General features: G+C 45.1%; 1 protein-coding gene across 2 annotated transcripts in view; it reads left to right on the forward strand.

The window, feature by feature from the left end:
* Positions 1-22229, forward strand: part of WDSUB1 (WD repeat, sterile alpha motif and U-box domain containing 1) — a 445966-nt gene that overhangs the window by 343900 nt on the left and 79837 nt on the right. For both annotated transcript variants that reach the window (XM_085645497.1, XM_085645498.1), the window contains 2 exons: positions 10725-10765; positions 10850-10956. In XM_085645497.1, coding sequence (XP_085501623.1) covers positions 10725-10765; positions 10850-10956 — 148 coding nt within the window. The remainder of the gene's footprint in view (positions 1-10724; positions 10766-10849; positions 10957-22229) is intronic.

Raw genomic sequence — 22229 nt, forward strand, 5'->3', positions numbered from 1 at the left:
CATAATAGGGCAGGGGGATTAGAACTACTTGTAAGTCCCTAGAATATAATAAGGCATGGCAGTTTAGAGGCCAGCAGCCCTTTCTGCGCTTGCATGTGTGCACTGCTGAAGCCTGAGGTCAGTTTAAAAGTAGCCCTGTGTTATAGGGCTGCTTTTAAAATGCAAATTGTGCCCAAACTCGACTTTTGGGTTTGGGGAACTTACAAATTGATCAACTACAATGTTGGGGCAAAATTAAGTGGAAAAATGTTTTCCACTTAACTATGGCTGTATCATATTTGCCACATAATACATCATCTGCTGCATAATCTAACGATTTCCTCCAAAACAATTTTGTAGCTCAAACGGATCCCAAATTACTAAAAGAAATGTGACTTGTGTTGCTGTGAAGTTTAGGGCCCTTTGCAAAGGTTAGTAAAGAAAACAATTCCTAAGAAAACAATTGGTCCCAGACACTCCTAATGACACTCAAATTAATACCCGTAGGAGAGTGTAGTATGCAATCAATTCATACAACCGAAAATGTATAATGTAAAGGCACATTCAACAAGGAAATCTCATAGATAAGAGGCCAACCAAAGTCAATTAAATTTCAAACATCAATTTATTTCCCGCTGAATCGTATTCATAAAATGCAAACTTAGGGGCTGACTACGATGGCAGGCGGACTTCAGTACCACCGCCATCGAATCGGGGAATGGGACCGCTGGCCTTCAAGGCGGAGGCCCCACGATAGGCATTACAATGCGACTGCCACTACGGTGTCCGCAGTGCCTATCTTTTACATTGCAGCAGGTGCTGCTGGCTGCATCATCCGCCGCAAAGTAAAAAAAAAAAGGAACATGTTAAATATATCGGTGCCTGCCACATGGTGCAGTGATATGTTGTGGGGCATCATAGATTCCCCCCAGGACCCATGTCTGAGGGCCAGGGGTAAAGGGGCCTGCTACGGGCCCCCAATGTCCCTTTCGCCAGCATTTCCATGGCAGGTGAACCGCCATTGATAAGCTGGCGGGTAAGGGACATCGTAATCCCTGCTGCGGTGCATGGTAGGCACCACCAGCATTGTAGGAACCACGAGCCCCTCCACCACACCGGCGGGCTCAAGAAGCCCGTCGGATGCGTGGTGGTTGGTCTTTCCGACCGCCAGGTAACCACCCGCCATTGTAATATGGCGGGCTGTGATGCAGTCACCAATGGCGGTGGGACCGCCACCGACGGGGTGACGTGGCGGTCCCACTGCCATTATAATCACCCCCTAAGTTTGGTGTGCATGCAAATCCTACATTGCCAACCCCTGGCAAGTTGCACTGCTAGTGCTGGAAAAAGGCCAATGGAGGTACCAATGGGTGAGGTGGACTGGCCTCAAGGGTCTTGTGACCTCAGTGACCGATTCACTGTCGATCTAGGATGTGCTTCTTCATATGCCTGCCCGTAAGACTGGAAGTGAACTGCAGTATGGATTGTGGTGGACAGGTCCACCTCCGGGTGCTAAGACACCTGGACTTCTAAGGTCTATCGGGCCTTCTAAGGTGTAGCATCGGAATAAGCTCTGTCAGGAGTGTGGTATGGTGAACTGGTCATGAAGGTCTGAAAATGGTTCTCCAGTTCCAAATTCAGCAGCTCTGGCCAGAGTGCCACATTCTCTCCCACACTGAACACCATACTGCCCCACTGAGAGAAACTCGCACTGCCTTCAGCACAACTCAATTGTGCTGCGACTAAATTCAAATTATGCACTAGACAACAGTAAAATGCTGCCTGAAAAAAATGAATAACACCCTGGAAAAAGCAAACACTCATAGAGAATGCAAGAATAAGCAAAGCATGCGAACTGTAATCAGAAAAAAACATGGTTACCTTAACGGTTTTAAACTCATTATTCAGAAATCAGTCAGTGATTTTGCCTGAAAAGTTCAAGACATGGCTACAGGACCAGGAAGGGACCCCTTTCAATGTCCATTGCTTATATCCTTTCAAAATGTATGCAGTTTGGTTTAAAAAAGACCACATCCCCAAACACAGAGCCGCATTTTATAAGCTAAAATAATTAAAAAGTTGAAAACGATCATATTACACGTTTCCACTCTCCCCATCAACCAGGTATTGCAGTCCCTTTAGGAATGGCGCACTTACCCACCCTGGGAAAACAATGTTGTTCAAAGAAAGAAGATAAAAAGAAAGTAGCGCTTTCACTGGCAAAATCTGTAAAGTGGCGCTAATGTGTGTGGGTGTAAATAACAGTCTGGCCTGTCTGCTGTCCACTCTGTATTGCTTTATTTAGGTATTTAACTATGTTTTCTCTCCATTCCGAAGTTTTTCTTTTCAATAGAAAACGGTCAGAAAATGAGGACATTTACAGCCAAAGTGTTCAGCCTTTTTTGGATCAATTTCACAGGGCAACAAATAAAGAAAAGGAGAGGCAAGAGAGAGTACCTTAAGAGCTGCCTCTTGAAATCAGCACGTAAGCAGGAGCGAGACAGAGACAGAAAGAGATGGAGGAATAAAGAGAGGAGGGCAGCCGCCAGAGGCAGATCAGGAGGAGTGGACACGGTCCTTGCCATGAAGGAAAAGAGACAGCGGTTATTTTTTCCTTCTCTGCCCTTCCCAGAACGGCTGAGCCTTCCTGCAGCAGAACAAAAGGCAGAGGGCGGGTGGCCTCTGACTCCAGGCAGGTCAAGTGCAGGGCCATTAGGTAGCGCTTTCGCGTGCTAATGGCCCTGCGATAACAGAAGGGAGAGGGGAAATTCCTTTGTCCCCTCGTCCCCCCACCCTTGTCCCCCGTGTCCCCCCCCACTCCAAAATCTGGGGGGGGGGGGATATATCCCCCTCGTCCCCCACACTTCCTACGCCCATGGCTGTGCGCCAGATAAGGTTCTGCATCACCTCGTTGTCGGAAGAGAGAGGGGAGGGGAGGGTCCATCCGGCAGATCGCCTCTAACAGTTCCCAGTCTTATCACAGTGCTGAGCCCCTGCGACCGAAGGTTACAGAGCCTGGGCGTCCGCGCTCTCGGCTGCTCTGCAAATGGCGCTGTGGGCTCCGCTCCCTGCTAGCCCCCGACCGGGTCTTAGGGAATGATACTTGTTTGCCAGCAGTGGGGCTCAATCCTGCCCCGGCTACCCCTCAGCAGGCGTGTGGAGGGTACCCACAAGGATTTTTCACATGGAATGTCCGGTAGGGATTCAGGATCATGAAGGATTTTATCGCGGGCTGGCTGGGAGCTCCGGGGCTTATGTCCTGTTGCTCATGTTGCTAGGCCACACCCCCTCTTTGTCAGCCTTAAATAAAAACTCTCACCTTCACTTGTAAATATTTCTTAGGGGCGTATATAGTTTTGTCATACATTTTATTTGAAATGAACATATTTTTCAAATAAAGGAATTTTTTTAATGTTATTTTTAAGCTGTGTTGTACTCCAAATCATCTATTAAACACTACGTTGTTACAGATTTAATACACTGCCTTAGGTAGGCTAAATACCGTGTGCCCAAAATTTAAATTTCAGATTGTGTAAAAAAGTATCCCAGTTCTAAATGTAGGGCCTCAACACCAATTGCTAAGGTTCTGTTAAACACTTTCTGTAATGCTTTCTTTTCAGAACTTTAAACTCCATTATTAATCCTAAAATACTATATGTTATAGCCGAGATAACCTTTGTCTACTGGCCTTTCACCAAAGACTTCACGGAGAATCCTCCATATGTCTGATTAAAATGCCACAAACCTTCCAACATACTCATTGCCTTTATAAAAACAAAGTATTTGTGATCAACAAAACATATGATTTCAGTAAAAGTAACTCAAGATAGGTACAGGAGGACAGTTTTTCCAATTTCAATTTCTTTATTTTAAAGTACTCAAATTACATTATGTTCCCCCGGTTCAATAAACTGTGCCTGTGATTTATAACCAGATTACAGTACATACTTAGCACATCCATATGTCTCTATAACGCCAACGGGTACAATCCAATACTGCAGGTCACCTGTATTTAATAAAGTGTTCCTGTGATAGTCATGTATATTTTCCTCATAACCTTTGCCTTCTTTCAAGAATTCACAAAGGTCACAAAATGGCACTGGCGTGCACCATAGCTTCGGTGCATCTTGAGAGATTGAACATCTACGCCTCGCTCCCTGTGTGCCATCATTAACATATAAGCCTAAGTTTGAGAATGTAGTGCAATGAGAAGTGATAACACTCCCTATGGGTATAGTTTGGTTGGATAACTTAGACAACATTAAATTCTGGCTCACTTTATCAAAATCTGATTTAAAATACACAAAACCCATAGGAAAAAGTGGCAGAGCATGTTTATTTTATGTACAATGTAATTGAATGCAAAAATATGATGCAGAGTTGGTTGACCTGCAGAAAATCCTACCTGCTTTAAAGGGATCAGCTGATTGGCTACTGCACAATACTCCAGTAAAATCTTAGCAAATATTTGTGCTGAAACATCAATTCTAGAACACAATCTTCAGGCCATTTAGGTTTCATTTATTGACATTAGGCTTGTGTAATAAGCAGTTCCAGCTCACAAGAATCACTCTTGAAAGTGTAGTCAGACTGCTATATGGTAATATAAATGTAGCCAAAAGCTTATGGTCCATTTTATAGACTACTTGGAGAAATCTTCAGTACCAGAAGCATGGTTCACGTTGAGTTATTTTATTACATTTTCAGTTTCTTTACAGCAGTTACTGCCTCTTCACACTCAATTGAGTTTAACGAATTAACTAATGTTCTGCCATGCAATTTACCCATGTGCTGTTCCTAGTGTGCCTTAGTTATTAACGCATTAGCTAGTTCTTTAGCATGCAGACATCCACCCGCAATATTTTTCACAAACATTTTACATAAGTATCCCAAATGACCTCTTCTATTGATACCAGGGTCTTCTTAATGGATTCCCTTTTCTTCCATTTTATAATTTTTTTAAATTTCTGCATCCTTCTTCAAGTTTCGAGAACCTTGGTGCCTCAGCTATATAAGAGCTGGTGCAACTCCCTACTTACTAACCGTCTCTTTTTTGCACTCCTAGTCAAACAATTAGGCATTTCACATGTGTAGATAAAATTAAGACGTGCCTTCATGTTATTCTCATAATAGGACACTGTAATGAATCCACTGTCACTATCCCATTTGCTTGCCTATTAAGAACTTTTGCCGTCTCCCTATTCTACACTCTTAACAGGCTAATGCATCACCATTCAAAACAACTGCACCGGAAGATCGCTAGAAACCATTGTATTAATTCTCCTTCTCAATGTAGTACAATTTGATTTTATGGGTCTGGGGAAGTGGTCACTACCATGCCAGGCCAGAAACCTTAGATATCACCCAATAATCTACATCAATGTTATCAATGGGGTGTTTCCTATTACCTCTAATAAATGTTGGCCTGTCTGTTTGGTCACCTGAAGAGTACCTGTCCACTGTTTTAATACAAGGGCATCTAAGGTACCCTCAATAATTGTTCCTTGTTTACAGCTACTCTGGTGTACATATACTACCATCTGGATCATAGAACATCTCCCCTCCAAGGAATCCAATTACCAACAATCTTGGTATTCATGTACCCCCTGATATAATCACTGTTTCAGTTTTCACTGGTGCACCAGCCTCTTAGAAATACATTTTACAGCCTCTCTTGGATCGAAGTATTGGTAACACTTGCCAATTTAATGAAGAGTATTCAATCACAAAACTCTATTACTGCAGTAAAAATGGTTCTCATATCAGTAAACAATCATAATTAATAATCCTATTATTAAAAAAGGTAGAAATTCACCCACCCACAAGACCCTTGCCCTCTGAAAGTGCCACACTTAAGAGCCCAGTACAGCCCTATAACTGTGTTGAACACGCCATTTCTCCTGGAACATCAAAATCCTCATGCACTAGCATCTTCTAGCATGTCTACTTCTTGTATTTGGGTTGATGGTAGTGCATCTAATCACCTTCTTTGAACAGCTTGAGAATTGAGAACAAAGCTCTATTTATATGATATATCATGATTCAGCTTTTCTTCAAATGCAGCTCATTCTTCCTAATAAAATTGCAGATCAGGGAGGGCTAAATCTCAGTCTGTGAGTGTTTACAGTGATCTCTATCATGCACTAAAGTAACACATTTAATGTCCCTTATGGTGATATCCTGCAAACAAAGGATTTTCTGAACTTCGTCTAATAAACAACTTACACAGAATGACCCCATTAGTGATTTGCAGTTTATAAAATATGATTAAATTATTGAAGAGTATCTGTTCTGAAATGAGGAACCATTCTCATGCCCTCTTTCCGCCCAAACCCTACATTTATTAATGGCGGAGATATCAGAAGTTTGAAATAGACAGAACACTTCTTACCAAAATGATCTCTCTTACCAAAATCTGCTGACACAAAGTATTTTGGTATGATCTATAATCAGGCAGAGAGTGCAGACACTTAACCAACGGATTATCTTTAAACTTGAATTAGTAATTCATGAATTATTGGGGTGTTGAACAAGAACTGTTACTTAGAGGTAACTAGTGGGTACAACCATCCTTTGATAGGATTTCATTCAAAGTTTATTCAAGAGCATAAATTATGCTTGCCACTATATCATGGCCCAGTGAAGGTGTTTTTTCTGGCTCTAACCCTGTGACATTTACATTTGTCTCAATACTATAATTATTATGGTAAGTTGTTCTGTTTTAGTTGTTCCTTTGAGGTCTTTATGAGCGTTTCTAGAATCTCTTAGACCTGTTGTCTGCATAAGGAGCTAGGTGTACACTGTTGAATTTGAGGGTATGTCTTCCATGGATTCTTCCACAGTACAGATATCTTTATCTCTAGCACTAGCCTAAAGAATTCAGGTGTTTATGCTAGGAAATTACTATTTCTACTTTCTTGAACAGTCATCAACGCTGCTAGTGAAAAACTCACTTGCTATCTTGTACTGCAAGACATTAGCTGATAGGTAGAAGTTCCTATTATCAGGACGTAATGACTGGCATTTAAATCATACTCAACATTTAATGGGCTTAGTCTTGCTTGCACCTCCTCCACCTCTTCAAATAACACAAGGTGCTTTTGGTGTACAATAATTTCCATCCATATTCTTCTGCATACGACTAATAGACTTTAATTGGGAACTTTAAAGGTTGATCTGCTCTAGAATTGCTGTGCAAATTATTTTTTTCCTCCCCCATGCTGCATTTTTTTGACTTTTTTGCAGACCCTTTTTCTAATGAAGAGGGATGTAATAAAAAGAAAAGCTTTACATTACACTTTAAAAAACATGTATTTTTCTACCTTTTTAGACCTAAAATCTTATCCACATCTTTAAAATCACATTAGGGTAGTAAAAGGCATTATTAAGAAATTTTCTTTGTGGTCCACTGCTCGGCACTCTTCTTTCAACTGGTAGCAATAAATAATTTTGGTACCTGATAGGTGGGAGGCCTGCTCTTTTTTGCAGGCTGGTTTTAGGTAGAAAACCTCAACAATAGACTCCAGCTTCTCTACTGGAATACAGTCCATTTAGAAGGGGGCAGTCTATATCTGGTCTTTGTTGACCTAAAGAACGCCTTTGATTTGGAACCCAGAGATGCCTTATGGAGGGACTTAAGTGGACTGGGACTTCCCCCCCTTACCTTCTAAACATACTTAGAAGGTTAAATAATGGAAATTTCGCCCAAATAAGATACGGGGAACTAACGCAGCCCATCCCTGTAAATAGTCAAGCATGGATGTGTGCTTGCCCCCACTCTGTTCTGCATATACATCAATGGTTTGATAGATGCACTGAGAGCCTGCATGGACACAGATGCTCCTAAAATCGCGCACAAGCACTTACCCGCCATGATATTTGCAGACAATACTCTGCTCCTCTCGAAGTCGCCAATGGGTATATAAAGAATCCTAGATGGGTTTTGTGAGTTTTGTCGGACCAGGGGATTAGAGATCAATATTAACAGAACAAAATGTATGCTCTTCAACCCTAGCAAATCCACACGCTCTAACCCGCACATGAATGGAATCCCTTTGGAGCAGGTCTCTGTATTCGATTATTTGGGCCTAACTCTTACTGAAAACATGACCGTGGGTGATTAAATAAATAAGTCTAATCTTAAATTGATACAAACTACAGGTGGCCTGGCTAAGGTTTTCAGAAAGACCCTCCATAAACCAGTGAGCCCGGCTATGGAGATATATAAATGCCAGGCGAGGAGTTCTACCCTTTATGGGGTTGAACTCTGGGAACACTTTAATCACAGGTCTCTGGTCAGTACCGAGAACAACTTCTTTAGTCAACTATTTGGACTACCGAAAAGCTCCCCATTGGTTCCACTGCATCTGGACCGAGGGGTGAGCTCCATTGCCGAGGAAATTAGCTGCAGGCCACTACTCTTTTTGTGGCGCCTTTGGGTAATACCGGAACTGTCAGAGTATAGATCAGAGCTACAGGAAATCTTGAGACTCCCCGGCTCAGGAAAGATGCCTTGGCTTTTATTTATCAGGGAGAGCCTTTATGAAATAGGCCTAAAAGAACTATGGGATAACCCTGACATAGCTTGCATGAGAACATCACGTAAATTATGAAGTACTAGATACTGGGACAGATTAACTGCAAAACTCCATGCAGAACCCGCTCATGGTACCCTCACTTCGCTCTTCCTGGAAGTAAAGGACACTTGCAGGTTGGAGCCTTGTCTTGACGAAACCCGCCTGGTCTCAGGCAGGAAACTATATGTACGATTTTGCCACGGCTGTCTCCCCTTGCGTACCTTTTTTTGCAAATGGTCGGATGGTAATCACGGTGGGTGTCCAGCCTGTAACGTGTGTTGAGTCTGAACTACATGTGCTCTTTTTTTGCCCGGGATATCAACTAATAAGACAAAGATGGTTGGTCCAGCTGTGTAAAAATCTAGGCACAATCCACTGCATGGAAACATTTAGAATTTAAAAATACAACACAGATTCCCAGATAGTTATTGCGGTTTCACGTTTCTTGAATGCCATGTGGTGGGTCAGGAGAAACTTCCTTAAGATGCAAAACCAAGGTCCTGACTGTGACTGATTTTCCTACCATCTTCTTAACCCAAAAAGTACTACTTTAGATGAATTGTTTTTATCACTTTTAATTTTTTTTTTTATTATTAACTTTTTAAAATCATCTTAACTGTTTGTATATATCTGTGTTTGTTCTTTTATGGTGAACAACCGAAATAAAGAAATATTAGATTGGATTGGATTGGTATGGACACGTATACTCTATCACTGCGTAATTGGCCTTTTATCAGCTACTTGTAGGTTTGCTAGGCCAGGTCTGCTGTATTAGAGGATTCTCACTACATAAGTCTAAAACTGTAGTCTCTCCTACTTTCGATCCAGAGTCGTTGCTTGTTCTGATCCCAACAACTTTAGCAACAGAAGACTGTTTTGGTGATTGGAAGTATTTAGGAGGTAGCGGATTCCTGTTAATGATATCTTTTGGTTTATGATGCACTGTCACATTTCCTTGTGTACATAATCATCAATAAAATGTTTTGTATATTGTCATCTTCTCCACACAACAGTCTGAGCAGCTGTTTTTGCTGCATCTGGATTCCAATAACCTAAAACCATGTGGGTAATAGCTAATGTGCATTCCCAAGTCTTGATATTTCAAGCTAGTGAAACAACTGGAAATTTGGGGAAAACACTGAGATTTGCTTAATTTTTGCAATGTTGCCTTTCACTCCCATTTGTATTAACAGAAATAGACTGTTTCTTAACCCTGTTTTTAAGTTCCATTGCATTGATTCTCTATGATTTTGACATTTACCTCAAAATCATAAGCTCGCCTTTTTGGTCTTTCAAGATGAGGCTCTCATATTTGGATCGGTTTGTATTACTTTGGATGGAGTCCCAGGTTTTAACTTCTCCAGTGTTGGTGTGAGTCCACCATGGAGAAGTGATTCTTCGCCATCTCTTTAATAAATTGAGCTCCTTTCCAAATTCTCTTCTGGTATTCTGCTGTGTGTAGTCTGGATTCAAGCATCTTACATTAGGAAAGATCCAAAGCAGAAGAAAAATATACTTACCTGTACCTATCGATATGAAGCTGTTGTACGTTTCTTAGATTCACGTGCTCCACTCCTTCTTCCCTGTTGTAAAACTCATACTCCTTACACACCTGTATGATAATGTGAGGTTTGGTGTAATCTGAGGAATTTTTAGCTGAAAACACATACAGCTCTTTGTCTGTAGTTTACGCTATCACATATCTTTTACTTTTAGTTCTTAAGCACTACATTGCCTGTTGTGAATGAATATACTAGGGTTTCCGAAAGGGAATCATGGACGCATGTGACTCTATCAAAGATATTAAGGAAGGAGAAACTATAGTTAAAAGTAAAGTACTTTTTTCTTATGACTTGTTAACCGGTAGATCTCTCTGTTTTGCTTTCAATAACTCAGCATATTACATGCAAAGAGAACGTTTTTGCCAGATAACGGGGAGGGGTTCTTATTGATTGTATTCTGAATTCCAATAATTGAACAATTGAAGTTCAATTTTAGTTTGAAACACTTCAGGGGAGTGCCCTCATGGTAAGAGTGGAATAAAATGAAATGAGCTCTCCGACTGATACTTTTCCATGGTAATTTACTTTATAGGAGCAGCCTCTCTTATTTGCTTTTCACAAATTCATCCAAAACGTTTTTTCATTTTGTTTCTTTGTTTTTTTGCAGAGCAGTGGAAGTATTCTTTACATTTTGACTCAACACACAAGGTCAGAAAAATTACAATCTATGAAGCTAAACTGCTTTTCCTCTATTATGTATCAACTCAATAACCTCAGTTTCTTTAATTTTAGATATGTCACTACATGTGCCTTTTCCTTCAGCCTCCCAATACTTGCTACTGGATCGATGGACAAAACTGTAAACATCTGGACGTTTACACACAAAGAAGATTTTGAAGGCAAGTAGAAGGGCCTGATCGTAGTGCAAACATTCTACTTAAAATGTACGTGTCAACTAAATAATCGTCCTAACATTTAGTATTCCTTCATCTGGCTCGTCTCTCTTCCTAGTAGCCTATCGTCATGTTTAGGCAGATATAGTAATTGTACCCTAGTGGTTCAGAAAAAGAGAGCCCGGGGACTCACAAAATACTATGTGTATTATATTGCCACACCTGCAGATTCATTCTGCCATATTTTCTGGTGGGCTAGTATGTGCTTATAATGGTGAGCTTTATTAACTGCTGAAATATTCAGTGACTTATAAGCCCTCCAACCTCTACAAAGTTTATCCTTTGTTTCCCCAAACCTCTGTGGCTTGGCTTAATGAGGGTAGGATAGCAAACAGGCTGCCTTTACAACCAGTGCTTAATATGTGGAGTTAGATGCAGATAGTGTCCTCTGCACTCTTTTTTGAAAATACGTTATTATTTTTCATCCTCTTCATTGAGCCAGAGCAAGAGAAAGAAAGGCAGAAAATGTGGAAGAAGGGAGTTAAAGAAATTGATAACAATGAAAAGGGTAGAAAGTAGGCGTGAAAAAAATAAGCAAGGATAGAAAATAGCCAGAAAATGTAAGCTGATAAAAGAAAGAGGCACGAAATTGAATCACAACTAGGCAGCCTTCGTAATCCACAATCTCTCAATTCTGCAGTTCCAGCGATGGGATCGGAAGACTGACACACAAGTTACTTACTTGTGTAACGATATATCTGTAAGAGACATTAGTTAGTGATAGATTCCTTACCTTAGAATAGCCCCAGGCGTCAGACTGGATCTGGAAAGTTTTCGTCAGCAGTACCCCATTGCGTCAGTAGGCATCATCGTGCGGCTCCATGTACGTCGCTGGCGTTGTACTCGCTGAGATGACGTCATCGGAGCTACTTAGACGCGCCCACGCGCGCTGATGTCAGTTATGTACACGCGCCAGGAACTAAGAGCCATGCCAGAGACCGACTACTGGTGCAATAGAACTAGGGCCCTGAAAGGGATGATCTGAACCCTAGAGAACAGTTCGCAGAATGGGGAGGATGGGCGGGCGGTAAGGAATCTATCACTAACTAATGTCTGTTACAGATATATCATTACACAAGTAAATAGCTTGTGCATCTGAAAGAGACACGTTAGTGATAGATTCCTTACCTTGGAATACCATACCCAAGCAATACCAAACCCGGTGGTGGGTCTCCGAAGTGAAATCACACCAGAAAGTCACGGAGAACCGAGCAGTCTCTCCGGACTTGACTGTCAAGGCAATAGTGCTTAGTGAAAGTATGCAGCTAGGCCCACGTGGCTGCCTGACAGATATCCTGCAGGGGGACACCGCGTCCCAATGCTGTAGTAGCTGCTGTCGTCCTGGTAGAATGGGCGCGCAGCCCTACCAGAGGTTCCTTTTTAGCCAGAGAGTAACAGGCTTTAATACACAAGACAAACCATCGGGAGATAGTCCGCTTATGCACAGCTCGTCCTTTCTTGGCGCCCACGTAGCCAACAAGAGCTGGTCATCCACCCGGACCTTTTGTGAGCGGTTGAGATAGAATGAAAGCACACGTTTTGGGTCCAGGCAGTGGAGCCTCTCTTCTGGAAGGGTGCGGAGGCGGAAAGAAAGTGGGTGCAGTAACAGCTTGCCCGAGATGAAAGGCAGTGACTACTTTTGGCAGAAAGGAGGGACGTGGTCAAAGCACAACCTTGTCCCGGATGAATCACCAGGAAGGATGGTTTACATGAAAGAGCCTGGAGCTCACTCACACGCCTAGCGGAGGTGATGGCCACTAGGAAGACAGTTTTCAAAGTTAATAACTGCAAAGGACAGTTATGAAGAGGCTCAAAGGGAGCACACATTAAATATGTGATAACCAGGTTCAAGTCCCACTGAGGCATCACAAAAGGAATAGAAGGCAAAAGGTGAATAATGCCTTTGAGAAATCTATTAACGACAGGGGACTTGAAAAGAGAGGGCTGATCAGGGAGCCTGAGAAAGGCTGAAAGAGCAGAATTGTAGCCCTTGATAGTGCCCAGAGCAGAGCCCTGCTGGGCCAAAGAGAGAAGGAACAATAGGACCTCAGAAAGAGGTGCAAAAAGGGGATCTGCATCTTTCGCTGTGCACCATGCCACAAATTTGTTCCACTGGCCGGCATATACAGTTTTATTCGAGGGACGCTTGGCTGCCAGAATCGCATTAGAGTCTTCAGGAGGCAAGTCAAATGGAATCAACTGTCGCCGCTCAATCTCCACGCAAGGAGGTGGAGGCTGGACAGGTTCCGGTGGAGGACTGTCCCCTATTGCTGCGACAGAAGATCCTCCCGAAGAGGCAGTCGGATCGGGGGATCCATGTTCATACTAGTAGTTCGGGATACAAAACTCTTCGAGCCCAGTCCGGTGCCACAAGAATGACTTGGGCCGGGTCGCGTCTGATCTTCTTCAGTACTCTCCGTCGAAGTGGTATAGGCGGAAAGGCGTACAACAGACTGCAACTCCACTCACGACGAAAAGCTTCTCCGAGCGAGTGCCGCCTTGGATACTCCAACGCGCAGAACTGCTGACATTGCGCGTTCTCTTCAGTGGCGAATAGATCTAACCAAGGTTCTCCCCACTGTTGAAAGACACCTTCTGCCACCTTCGAGTGAAGACGCCTTTTGTGATCCATCATGCCCCGTCAGCTGAGTTTGTCCGCCCTGGCGTGCAAAGAACCTACCAAGTATTGAACCACCAGGATAACGTCCTGGCGTTCCAGCCACGTCCAGAGGCACAGAGCCTCCTGACATAGGGTCCACGACCCATCCCGCTTGTAGAAGTACCACATGGCGGTGGTGTTGTCTATGAACACCTGCACTACCCCCCCTTCTGACAGAGGGAAGGAATGCTTTCAGTGCAAGCAGGATCGCCCTGAGCTCCAAGAGATTGATATGGAACTTGGACTCCGCTGGAGACCAGAGGCCTCTGATCTCCGCCTCTCCCATGTGGCCGCCCCATCCCAGGAGGGACGCATCCATCACCACTGTGTGCTCCGGTTGGGGAAGGGAGAGGGATCTGCCGCTGACCCAACGCTGGTCCGTGAGCCACCACTGCAAGTCTTGTGCAGTGCCCTCTGACAGGTTTCCCCGATGCTGTGTCCATTGGAACTTCAGGTCCCACTGCAGAGCCCGCATATACCATCTGGCATGATTGATCAACAGGATGCAGGAGGCCATGAGGCCCAGCAGTCTGTGTCTTCCTGAACGAACCCCAGGAACAGGGCTGAGGGATCAGAATCATAGCCCGATTGTCCCGGACTCGCTGTATGGGAGGATAATCCCGAAATTGCGCCGTGTCCAGAACCGCTCCGATGAAGAGGAGCTTCTTAGAGGGAATCAGATGCGACTTCGGCACGCTGATGGAAAACCTCAGCGAATGCAGGAGGTCGGCCATAGTCTTGAGGTGGGAGACGACTGCCTGGGGCGAGCCCGCCTTCAACAGCCAGTCGTCGAGATAGGGGAAGACTGAGACCCCTGATCTGTGCAGATGAGCTGCGACCACCGCCATCACTTTTGTGAACACCCAAGAGGCGCTGGTAAGGCCAAAAGGGAGCACCGGAAACTGAAAATGCTTGTGGCCTACCATGAACCGCAGGTAACGCCGATGGGCCGGCAGGATGGGAATAGGAAAATAAGCATCCTGCAAGTCCAACTCTACCATCCAGTCTTGCAGGTCTAGGGCAGACAAGACCTGAGCAAGCGTGAGCATCTTGAACTTCTCCTTCCGGAGGAAGCGATTGACATTCCGGAGGTCTAAGATAGGGCGCAGGCCCTTGTCCTTCTTTGGAACCAGGAAGTAGTGGGAGTAACAACCACGACCTACTTCTGGCGTCGGAATGTGCTCGATGCCCCCCTTGGCCAAAAGGGCCGCAACTTCCTGCTGGAGAAGTGCCAAGTTATCACCCGACATGCTGTGGTACTGAGGCGGCATGGCTGGAGGGGTAGTCTCGAAGGGTAGGAAGTAGCCCCTTCGGACTATCTGCAGAACCCACCTGTCGGAAGTGATGGTGCGCCAGTGGGGGAGGTGATGGCGAATCCTGCCACCCACTGGCGTTCGGTGGACCTGAAAACCAGACTAGGAAGGTTTTGAGGAAGTGGTGGCAGGGGCGGTGGTGGACTGACTCGCCCTGTGGCCCACTTTGGCGGGACCCCCGACCGGGCTGCGCTGAGACTGTGGCTGCGCATGCCGGCGGCTCTGAAAGGAACGCGTTTGGGGGCCTCGACCCTGACCTCGAAAGGAGCAAAAGGCAGACCCCAAGGGAGCCCACGTGGTGGCAAGACCCAAGGACTGGGCTGTAGCCTGGGAGTCTTTAAAGCGTTCCAAAGTGCTATCCGCTTTGTCACCAAAGAGGCGTGTGCAACAAAGTGTTCTGGACATCCCCGGAGAAGCCAGTTGTCCTGAGCCAGGCATAATGGCGTAGCGCCACTGTCGTTGAAATTGCTCTGCCGAGGGAGTCGGCTGTGTCAAGGCCACAAAGGATAGTGAATTTTGCAGCATCTCTCCCCTCGGTAATGGCTTGGGAGAGCACCGCCCGAGCTTCAACTGGACACTGAGGCAGCACCTGTGCTACAGTGTCCCACACAGAGTGGGAATAGCGGCCCAACAGGCATGCAGTATTCACCGCTCGCAACCCGGAACTGGCAGATGTGAAAATCTTTTTCCCAAACTGCTCAAGTTTTTTAGATTCCTTGTCCGGAGGTGCAGAACGGAATGCGCTCGGAGAGGCAGAGGCCTGGACAACCAGTCTCTCAGGCGTTGGGTGTTGCATGAGAAAACTCGATGGCATTGTGCCACAATCCTATCCACAGGAACCCTGTGTTAGGCTTGGTCCAGGTGCTTAACAGAATGTCTGTAAGCGCATCGTTAAAGGGCAGTAGCGGCTCCGCCGAGGATGCTGGCTGCAGCACCTCAGTCAGGAGATTGGTCCTGATTGGCTCGGAAGGGAGCTCAAGGTTAAGAGCCTCAGCCGCCCTACGCAACACCACAGAATAAGTCCCAACCTCCTCCGTAGCTACGGAAGAAGGGGGACAGTGTACCAGGGTGCGGGGAGAAATCCAGATCGCCTGGACCTTCCATATCACCCTCCCACTCCGGTTCATCCTCACATTGAGCTGCAAGAGGGTCCTCAGACCCCTCCCAGTACTCCCCTTCGTCCACCGGCTGTTTAAGAGGCTGGTAAGTACGAGGGGCACGGGGAAAGGGAAGAAACTCCCCACGTGGAATAGGAACCGTAGGATAATAGATCAATCCAGGCTTGACGTAGTCCGGCCCCGGAGCCAACGGTGCCGCAGGGTATCTTGCCGGCGTAGCCTGGGGTGACGGCACGGGGGCAGAACCACCCAACGGGTCCATGGGGCCCAAAGGCGCTCCGGAGGGACCCGATGGGACAAATAAACGGCCTATGGCCGACAGGAATACCTGTATTTCTTCCGGAGTCGCGTACGGCACCGGGAAAGGCAGGTAGGCCGCAGGCAACAACGGAGGCTGCGGGGGAGTGACCACCCACCCCCTTCACTGTGTCCCGCGACCAGTGAGGGGTAGACTAAGAGCGACGTCGCTTCTTTAACTTCTTATGGCGCTTTGACTTACCTGTCCCCGATTCCGACGAACGAGGGTGTCGGCCCCGCGACTTGTCCCTCGACCTCCCACGGGATCGGGACCTAGAACATCGCGGAACTGATTCCCGGGCCTCCAACAACTTTCGGGAACGCCCCCACAAAGCCTTCGGCGCCATGGCCCAACAATCGGGGCACGTCTCGGGGCCGTGAGCGTGCCCCAAGCAGAAGAGACACACGTTATGCGGGTCCACCACCGACATGTTCCGACGGCAGTCCCTATAGGACTTGATCCCGGGCATCCGACAAAACAAGAGAAACAAGTCTCAGAAACCAAGTTAAAATATTAACTAGGAGTATCGCTCTCTCTCGGATCTGCGCTTGCTGGCGTGGAAAAAGAAAGAACTGACGTCTGCGCGCGTGGGCGCGTCTAAGTAGCTCCGATGACGTCATCTCTGCGAATACGACACCAGCAACGTACGCAGAGCCGCACGACGACGCATACCGAAGCGCAGGGGTACTGCTGACGAAAACTTTCCGGATCCAGTCTGACGCCTAGGGATATTCTAAGGTAAGGAATCTATCATTAACGTGTCTCTTTCAGATACAGGGCTCCTGCATTTTGTGTTTTTTCAAACACTGGTTAAAATATTCCTTTTCTTGTGCCACTAATGTGAATGGTTCATTAGCAGGGAATGTAAATAGATTTGAGACCAAAAAGAAAGTGCTTTGGACTTAAAGCAGTTGGATACCACTCATCCATTATTTTAGTTAAGGTTGGCGGTGAAGAGGCATGTAACAAAGAGTGGCAAAAAAAACCCTGAAGAGCTAACACCCATAGCAAAAAGAAGATAGTTCCATAGACCTCACTACAGAAGCAGCTAATAATCTATGAAGGAAGAAGGATGACGAACAAGAGCATAGGGAATAATGGAGAATAAAACTATGAAACATTGAGCATGGACACAATGACAGGACTGAAAGAAAACACATTGGGGCTTGGCAAGATCACAACTGGGAAGATGTGTACGAGACGATCATGGCAAACACAAAGAGACGATCATGTCACACATCAAAACACACTCAAGTATAGCACAGATAGGAACTGGTACACACATGAACCACAAAGGTCATTAGGAGATATTTGTTTGGGTAAATCACTCAATATAAATGAGATGTATGAAACAGTAGATGGATATGATTTTGAAATGCAAATAAAGTTGTCAAAATGTTTGGTGGTGAGGACAATTTCTTGTCTTGCTAGATTTTATGTTGTACACAGTATCATTCACCTCCAAACTTAAATAACCTTTAACTAAAGCCTTTATAGTGAATTTCATAGGTTTTTCAAATAGAACGCCCTACTCCAGAGATAAATGTTTAGAATTTAATGTGATAAATCACCAAAGTGTGGCCCGTGTGAGGATGCTAGGAAAGGTCTGGGGGAGAATTTGTCTAGTCATGAGGGGTGGTATCATGAGAAGCCAGGATATGGGGGTCACATTTAATGCCACTCAGGGAATGGTGTGGAAGTGTATACGCTACCCCGGTAAATGTTCATGGTCCCACAAAATGTAGTTTACCCTCTACCCTTCTGTAAATGCGAACTTCATGGCTTGACCAATGATATGGGAGCTTTTATTGGTGCTACTCCATTCCCCACCTCAGGGCTCATCATTGACTACAGTAAGTAATAAATGTCAGTGGCTTCAAGCAGTAATGAACCTAAGTAGCCCTTGGCAGTAAAGGGGCGGGGCAGTGAGCACAGAGTTGCTACCCACAAGTGTTTCACAGGGTTTCCTTTTCTGTTACTTTACTTCGCTTTAGATTTCACAACTGGACTTTGGGGCAAACTGTAAGCCGATAGGGAAATGGAGTGCCTGGAAATAAACCCCTAGCTTGACTAAACAGTTGCATTCAGTTTGTTGTACCCAGCCACAAGCTTTCAACTGTTTCTTATCCCCTTCAGGCAAGTCCCCTGACAGCGAACGATCTTTCCACAAAAAACACCTTAGGAAGGAGAAATGCTCTTCTTCCCTGAGGAAATGGTCGTGCTCCCATGTTCATGGGAGACTCAGTGCTGTTACCTGGTGCCAGATCCAACTGCAATATTAAAAGAGTTGAATACAGAATTCCTAACTCCATCAGCCACCAACCCACAGGCCAAGGACTTCAGGGAAGCTATGCTAGACATTTCAGAATTGATTCAATACGCTCTGGGCCTCTCTTCAAGGATGAGCGGGATCCTTTGGGTTTGGTGATTCCTGTAGCTTTAACCCCATTGCCTCCCAAAACGGATACACACTACCTGAGCGGCAAAAGAAAACATTGAGACTACTTTGATAGTTAATATTTTGGCACAGCGCCTCCCTAGGGCCCAGTGGTTTGCCCGCATGGAATAACTTTTTATGTCCAACTGCGAGTGCTTTAGTCCTGCCCGACAACTATAACGGCTGCCAAGAGAATGATGATCCAGAGGCACATAATCTCCTTCTCTCTTATAAGACGGATACTGGCCTCATCTTGGACCTACAAAATGTCAGAGACTATTCCCTCTCTGATTCTTCTTCAGAGGAAGTGTCTTTGTTCACTTCAGGGGTATGCAAAGTAGCAGAATCATAAGCAAGTCAAACAATTTAACAGACGTCTTGCAGTCTTACAGCCTTTGTTACCTTTTAACGAGATACTATTAGAGGCTGTGGTTGCTTCCTGGGAGAAACCCTTCTCAGATCCAGCAGTCCACAAAAAATTGCTAGAAAAGACAGACCTGCACCCTATTTTGGGGCAAACACAAGGAGATGATGGACAGAGCGCTTAAACCTTTCAGACCCCCCCACCGCCCCCCCCCCCCCCGTCACAGATCTGGTTTAAATCCATCATCGTTCTTTCGCTCACTTCGCCACCCCAGTTCAGACACATCTATATGTAAATCAGTCTTGACCCTGCGCCTCATGGGAACAGTCCAGCCCGAACTGCCTTGCCATGTCTTCCCTGGATGCTTGTTTCTGGTCCATGTCCTTGTGACCACATAATAACATTTCAGTGGATCCAGAGAAGCATTTTTAAATCACCTATTCACTTTTCTCTAGATTCTGCCCCTCATTCATCTGTATTCTCCCACGCTCATCTTTTGAGAAAACACCTCAGCTCCTCCCCTCGGGGAGTCATAACCCACACTACGGTGTGAGGAGGAAACCCATATGATGAAGCATGTCACCTAACAGTGAGTGGGGGTTCTTGTCCTGAAGGGAATTCTTCCCTTTTTCTCTTTTCATAGTACTTTGACTCTATTTTTCTTTCTTTCTTACGATGCATAGCCAGTTCAACTTCTGTCTGTGTAAGAATTCTCTTGAGGGATCAGTCCCGTCTGACTTTCACAGATCCCCCATTTGATCCCAAGTGTGTTTATGAACAAAGGATTTTACTTCCTGTACTCGATGGTCCCGTAGAAGGACGAAGGTCTGAGTCCAGTCCTGGACCTTTTTATATTGAACTTTGAACCAGATTCAAGAAGCTGTCCCTAAATCAGGTGTTACTGACACTCAAAGCAGGGGATTGGCTAATGTAACTGAACATCTAGGAGGCTTATTTTCATCTATCAATCTGATCCGCTCACTGGCGCTACCTTAAGTTCACTGTGGGATCTCAGCACTATTGCGGTTCTGCCATTTGGACTGACAAATGCATTGGGTGCTTAATTCCACTCTCCTGGATCTGTAGAGGTTAATGTGCCCCTTAAATATGTTAATTGGTTGCATCTTCAGTCCACCACAGTTGAAGGCTACCATGGTTTCAGAGGTCTCCTTACTGAGATGTGCTGATCATCAAGGCGACATCACTGCATGGGGCAGCTTCTACATAGAAATGAGTCTGAGTCCTGGCAGCCTTTCTTAATCTGAAGGACTTCCCCTTTTCCATCATTCAAGTTCTGTCCCTCAACTTGCTTACTGCCCATTACATCAACCGACAGAGTGGTGTGAGGTTATGGACTCTGTTGTGATAGAATTTGTAAGTGGCAGTGGGCCCAGCAGTAGGACATTTTTCCAGTAGTGGCATAGCTTCAGGAGCTCTCAGTGAAAGCGTATATGCTCTAAGTCGTCTCTCTTTGGAAGACCAGGAGTGATACCTTTTTTTTGGAAGATAATGAAATAATATTTGCCAATTTGTGGTGTCCATGCATGAGATTATTCGCAACGGCCCATAAAGGATTTGTCTTAGGTTTTGTGCATACACTGCTCTTTGAATAGTTTCTTTGGTAACACCCTCAGGTTCAGTTCCTCACTGGGCCTTTTGTATGCATTCACACGGAACCCATTTCTGATAGGAATCCTGCAGCAGGAGGAATGAGCAAATGTAATCCTGATTTCTCCAGATTGCGTGATGAGGGTTTGGTAAGATGTTTTGTTGGCACTCTTCATTCAGCTACTACTTCCTCTTTTGTATGGAGAAGGGCCTGCTGTCAAAGATGAGTGGTTAGGTCCTCCACCCCAGGCGCTAAATGCAGCAGCTGCACGTTATCAGGTTGAGTGGTTCTAGCTGGGGCACTTGTGCTTAATGTCGACAACATCTTGGCTGCCAGAAAACCCACCTCAAAATGCATTTATATGGGTTGTTCTGTGAGTCTGGAGGTCTGAACCTATTTCCGTCATGCTTTACGATGTTCTGTGATTTGCCCTAGGAAGACATAACAGCAGGGCTTAACAGTAACTACTGTAAAAAGGTTTTTTGACTACTCTGTTCACCTTCTTCTGTTTCCCTTAGTAATTGAATTATTTTTCCTTCCATTCATTGTTTCTAAGTGGGAGTTGAATGTTGTGTTGAATTTCCTCTTGGCATTCCCATTTGATCTGATGCACATTTACTCTGCTTGACTTCTCAATCTTCTTGACCGTCTTCTTGGTGGTAATGACTTTGGCCTGTAGGGTCACAGCACTTCAGACCCTCTTGGTTTGACTACCATTCACGCACAAATTAGTTCTTCACACCTGTCCACGTTAACAAAAAAGGCATTTACTTTACATTTCAAATAGCCCATTACTCTTCCATGTTTTTTTCCTCCTCCTCAACCCAGGAACAGCAGTGGCTGCATAGACTGGACCGCAGATGTGTTGTATCTTGCTACATAGCCTGTACTCAACAGGACAGAATGGTTGAGGCACTCCGTTGGTTTTGCCGGTGTCAAGAAGCGCAAGTCAGTGACCAGAAGCATTGTTTTGTATTGGGTTATGCTTTGCATTAAGATCTGGTATACTTTGGCCAAGAAAGAACCTGCGGCTGGCATTCGTGCCTACTCCACTAGGGTCAAGGCTGTTTCCACAGCTCTCACCTGATGCTTCCCGGTAGTTGACATCTGCCGACTGACAGATGTTCTTTCTTGCATCCTTTAGCTAAACATTACTTTCTCAAAGCCCAAGCATGCAGTGATGCCTACTTTGTGAGGGTTGTGCTGCACGACTTCTTTGGTTAATCGGCATTACTCAATCCCACCTCCAATAGGGTGTTGTGTTAGGATTCATGCATAGGGAAAGGAATCTCCAGGAAGATGTATCCTTCACAGAACGAGTTATTTAACATTAGTAACAATATTTCTGGTCTATCCATTCTCTCTTCCCAGATTCCTGCCCGTCCTCCCCTGATGGGTTAGTGCCACGATTAATGCATGGT

This window comes from Triturus cristatus, chromosome 3_1 (assembly GCF_964204655.1).
Source record: "Triturus cristatus chromosome 3_1, aTriCri1.1, whole genome shotgun sequence".
NCBI classification, from domain to species: domain Eukaryota; kingdom Metazoa; phylum Chordata; class Amphibia; order Caudata; family Salamandridae; genus Triturus; species Triturus cristatus.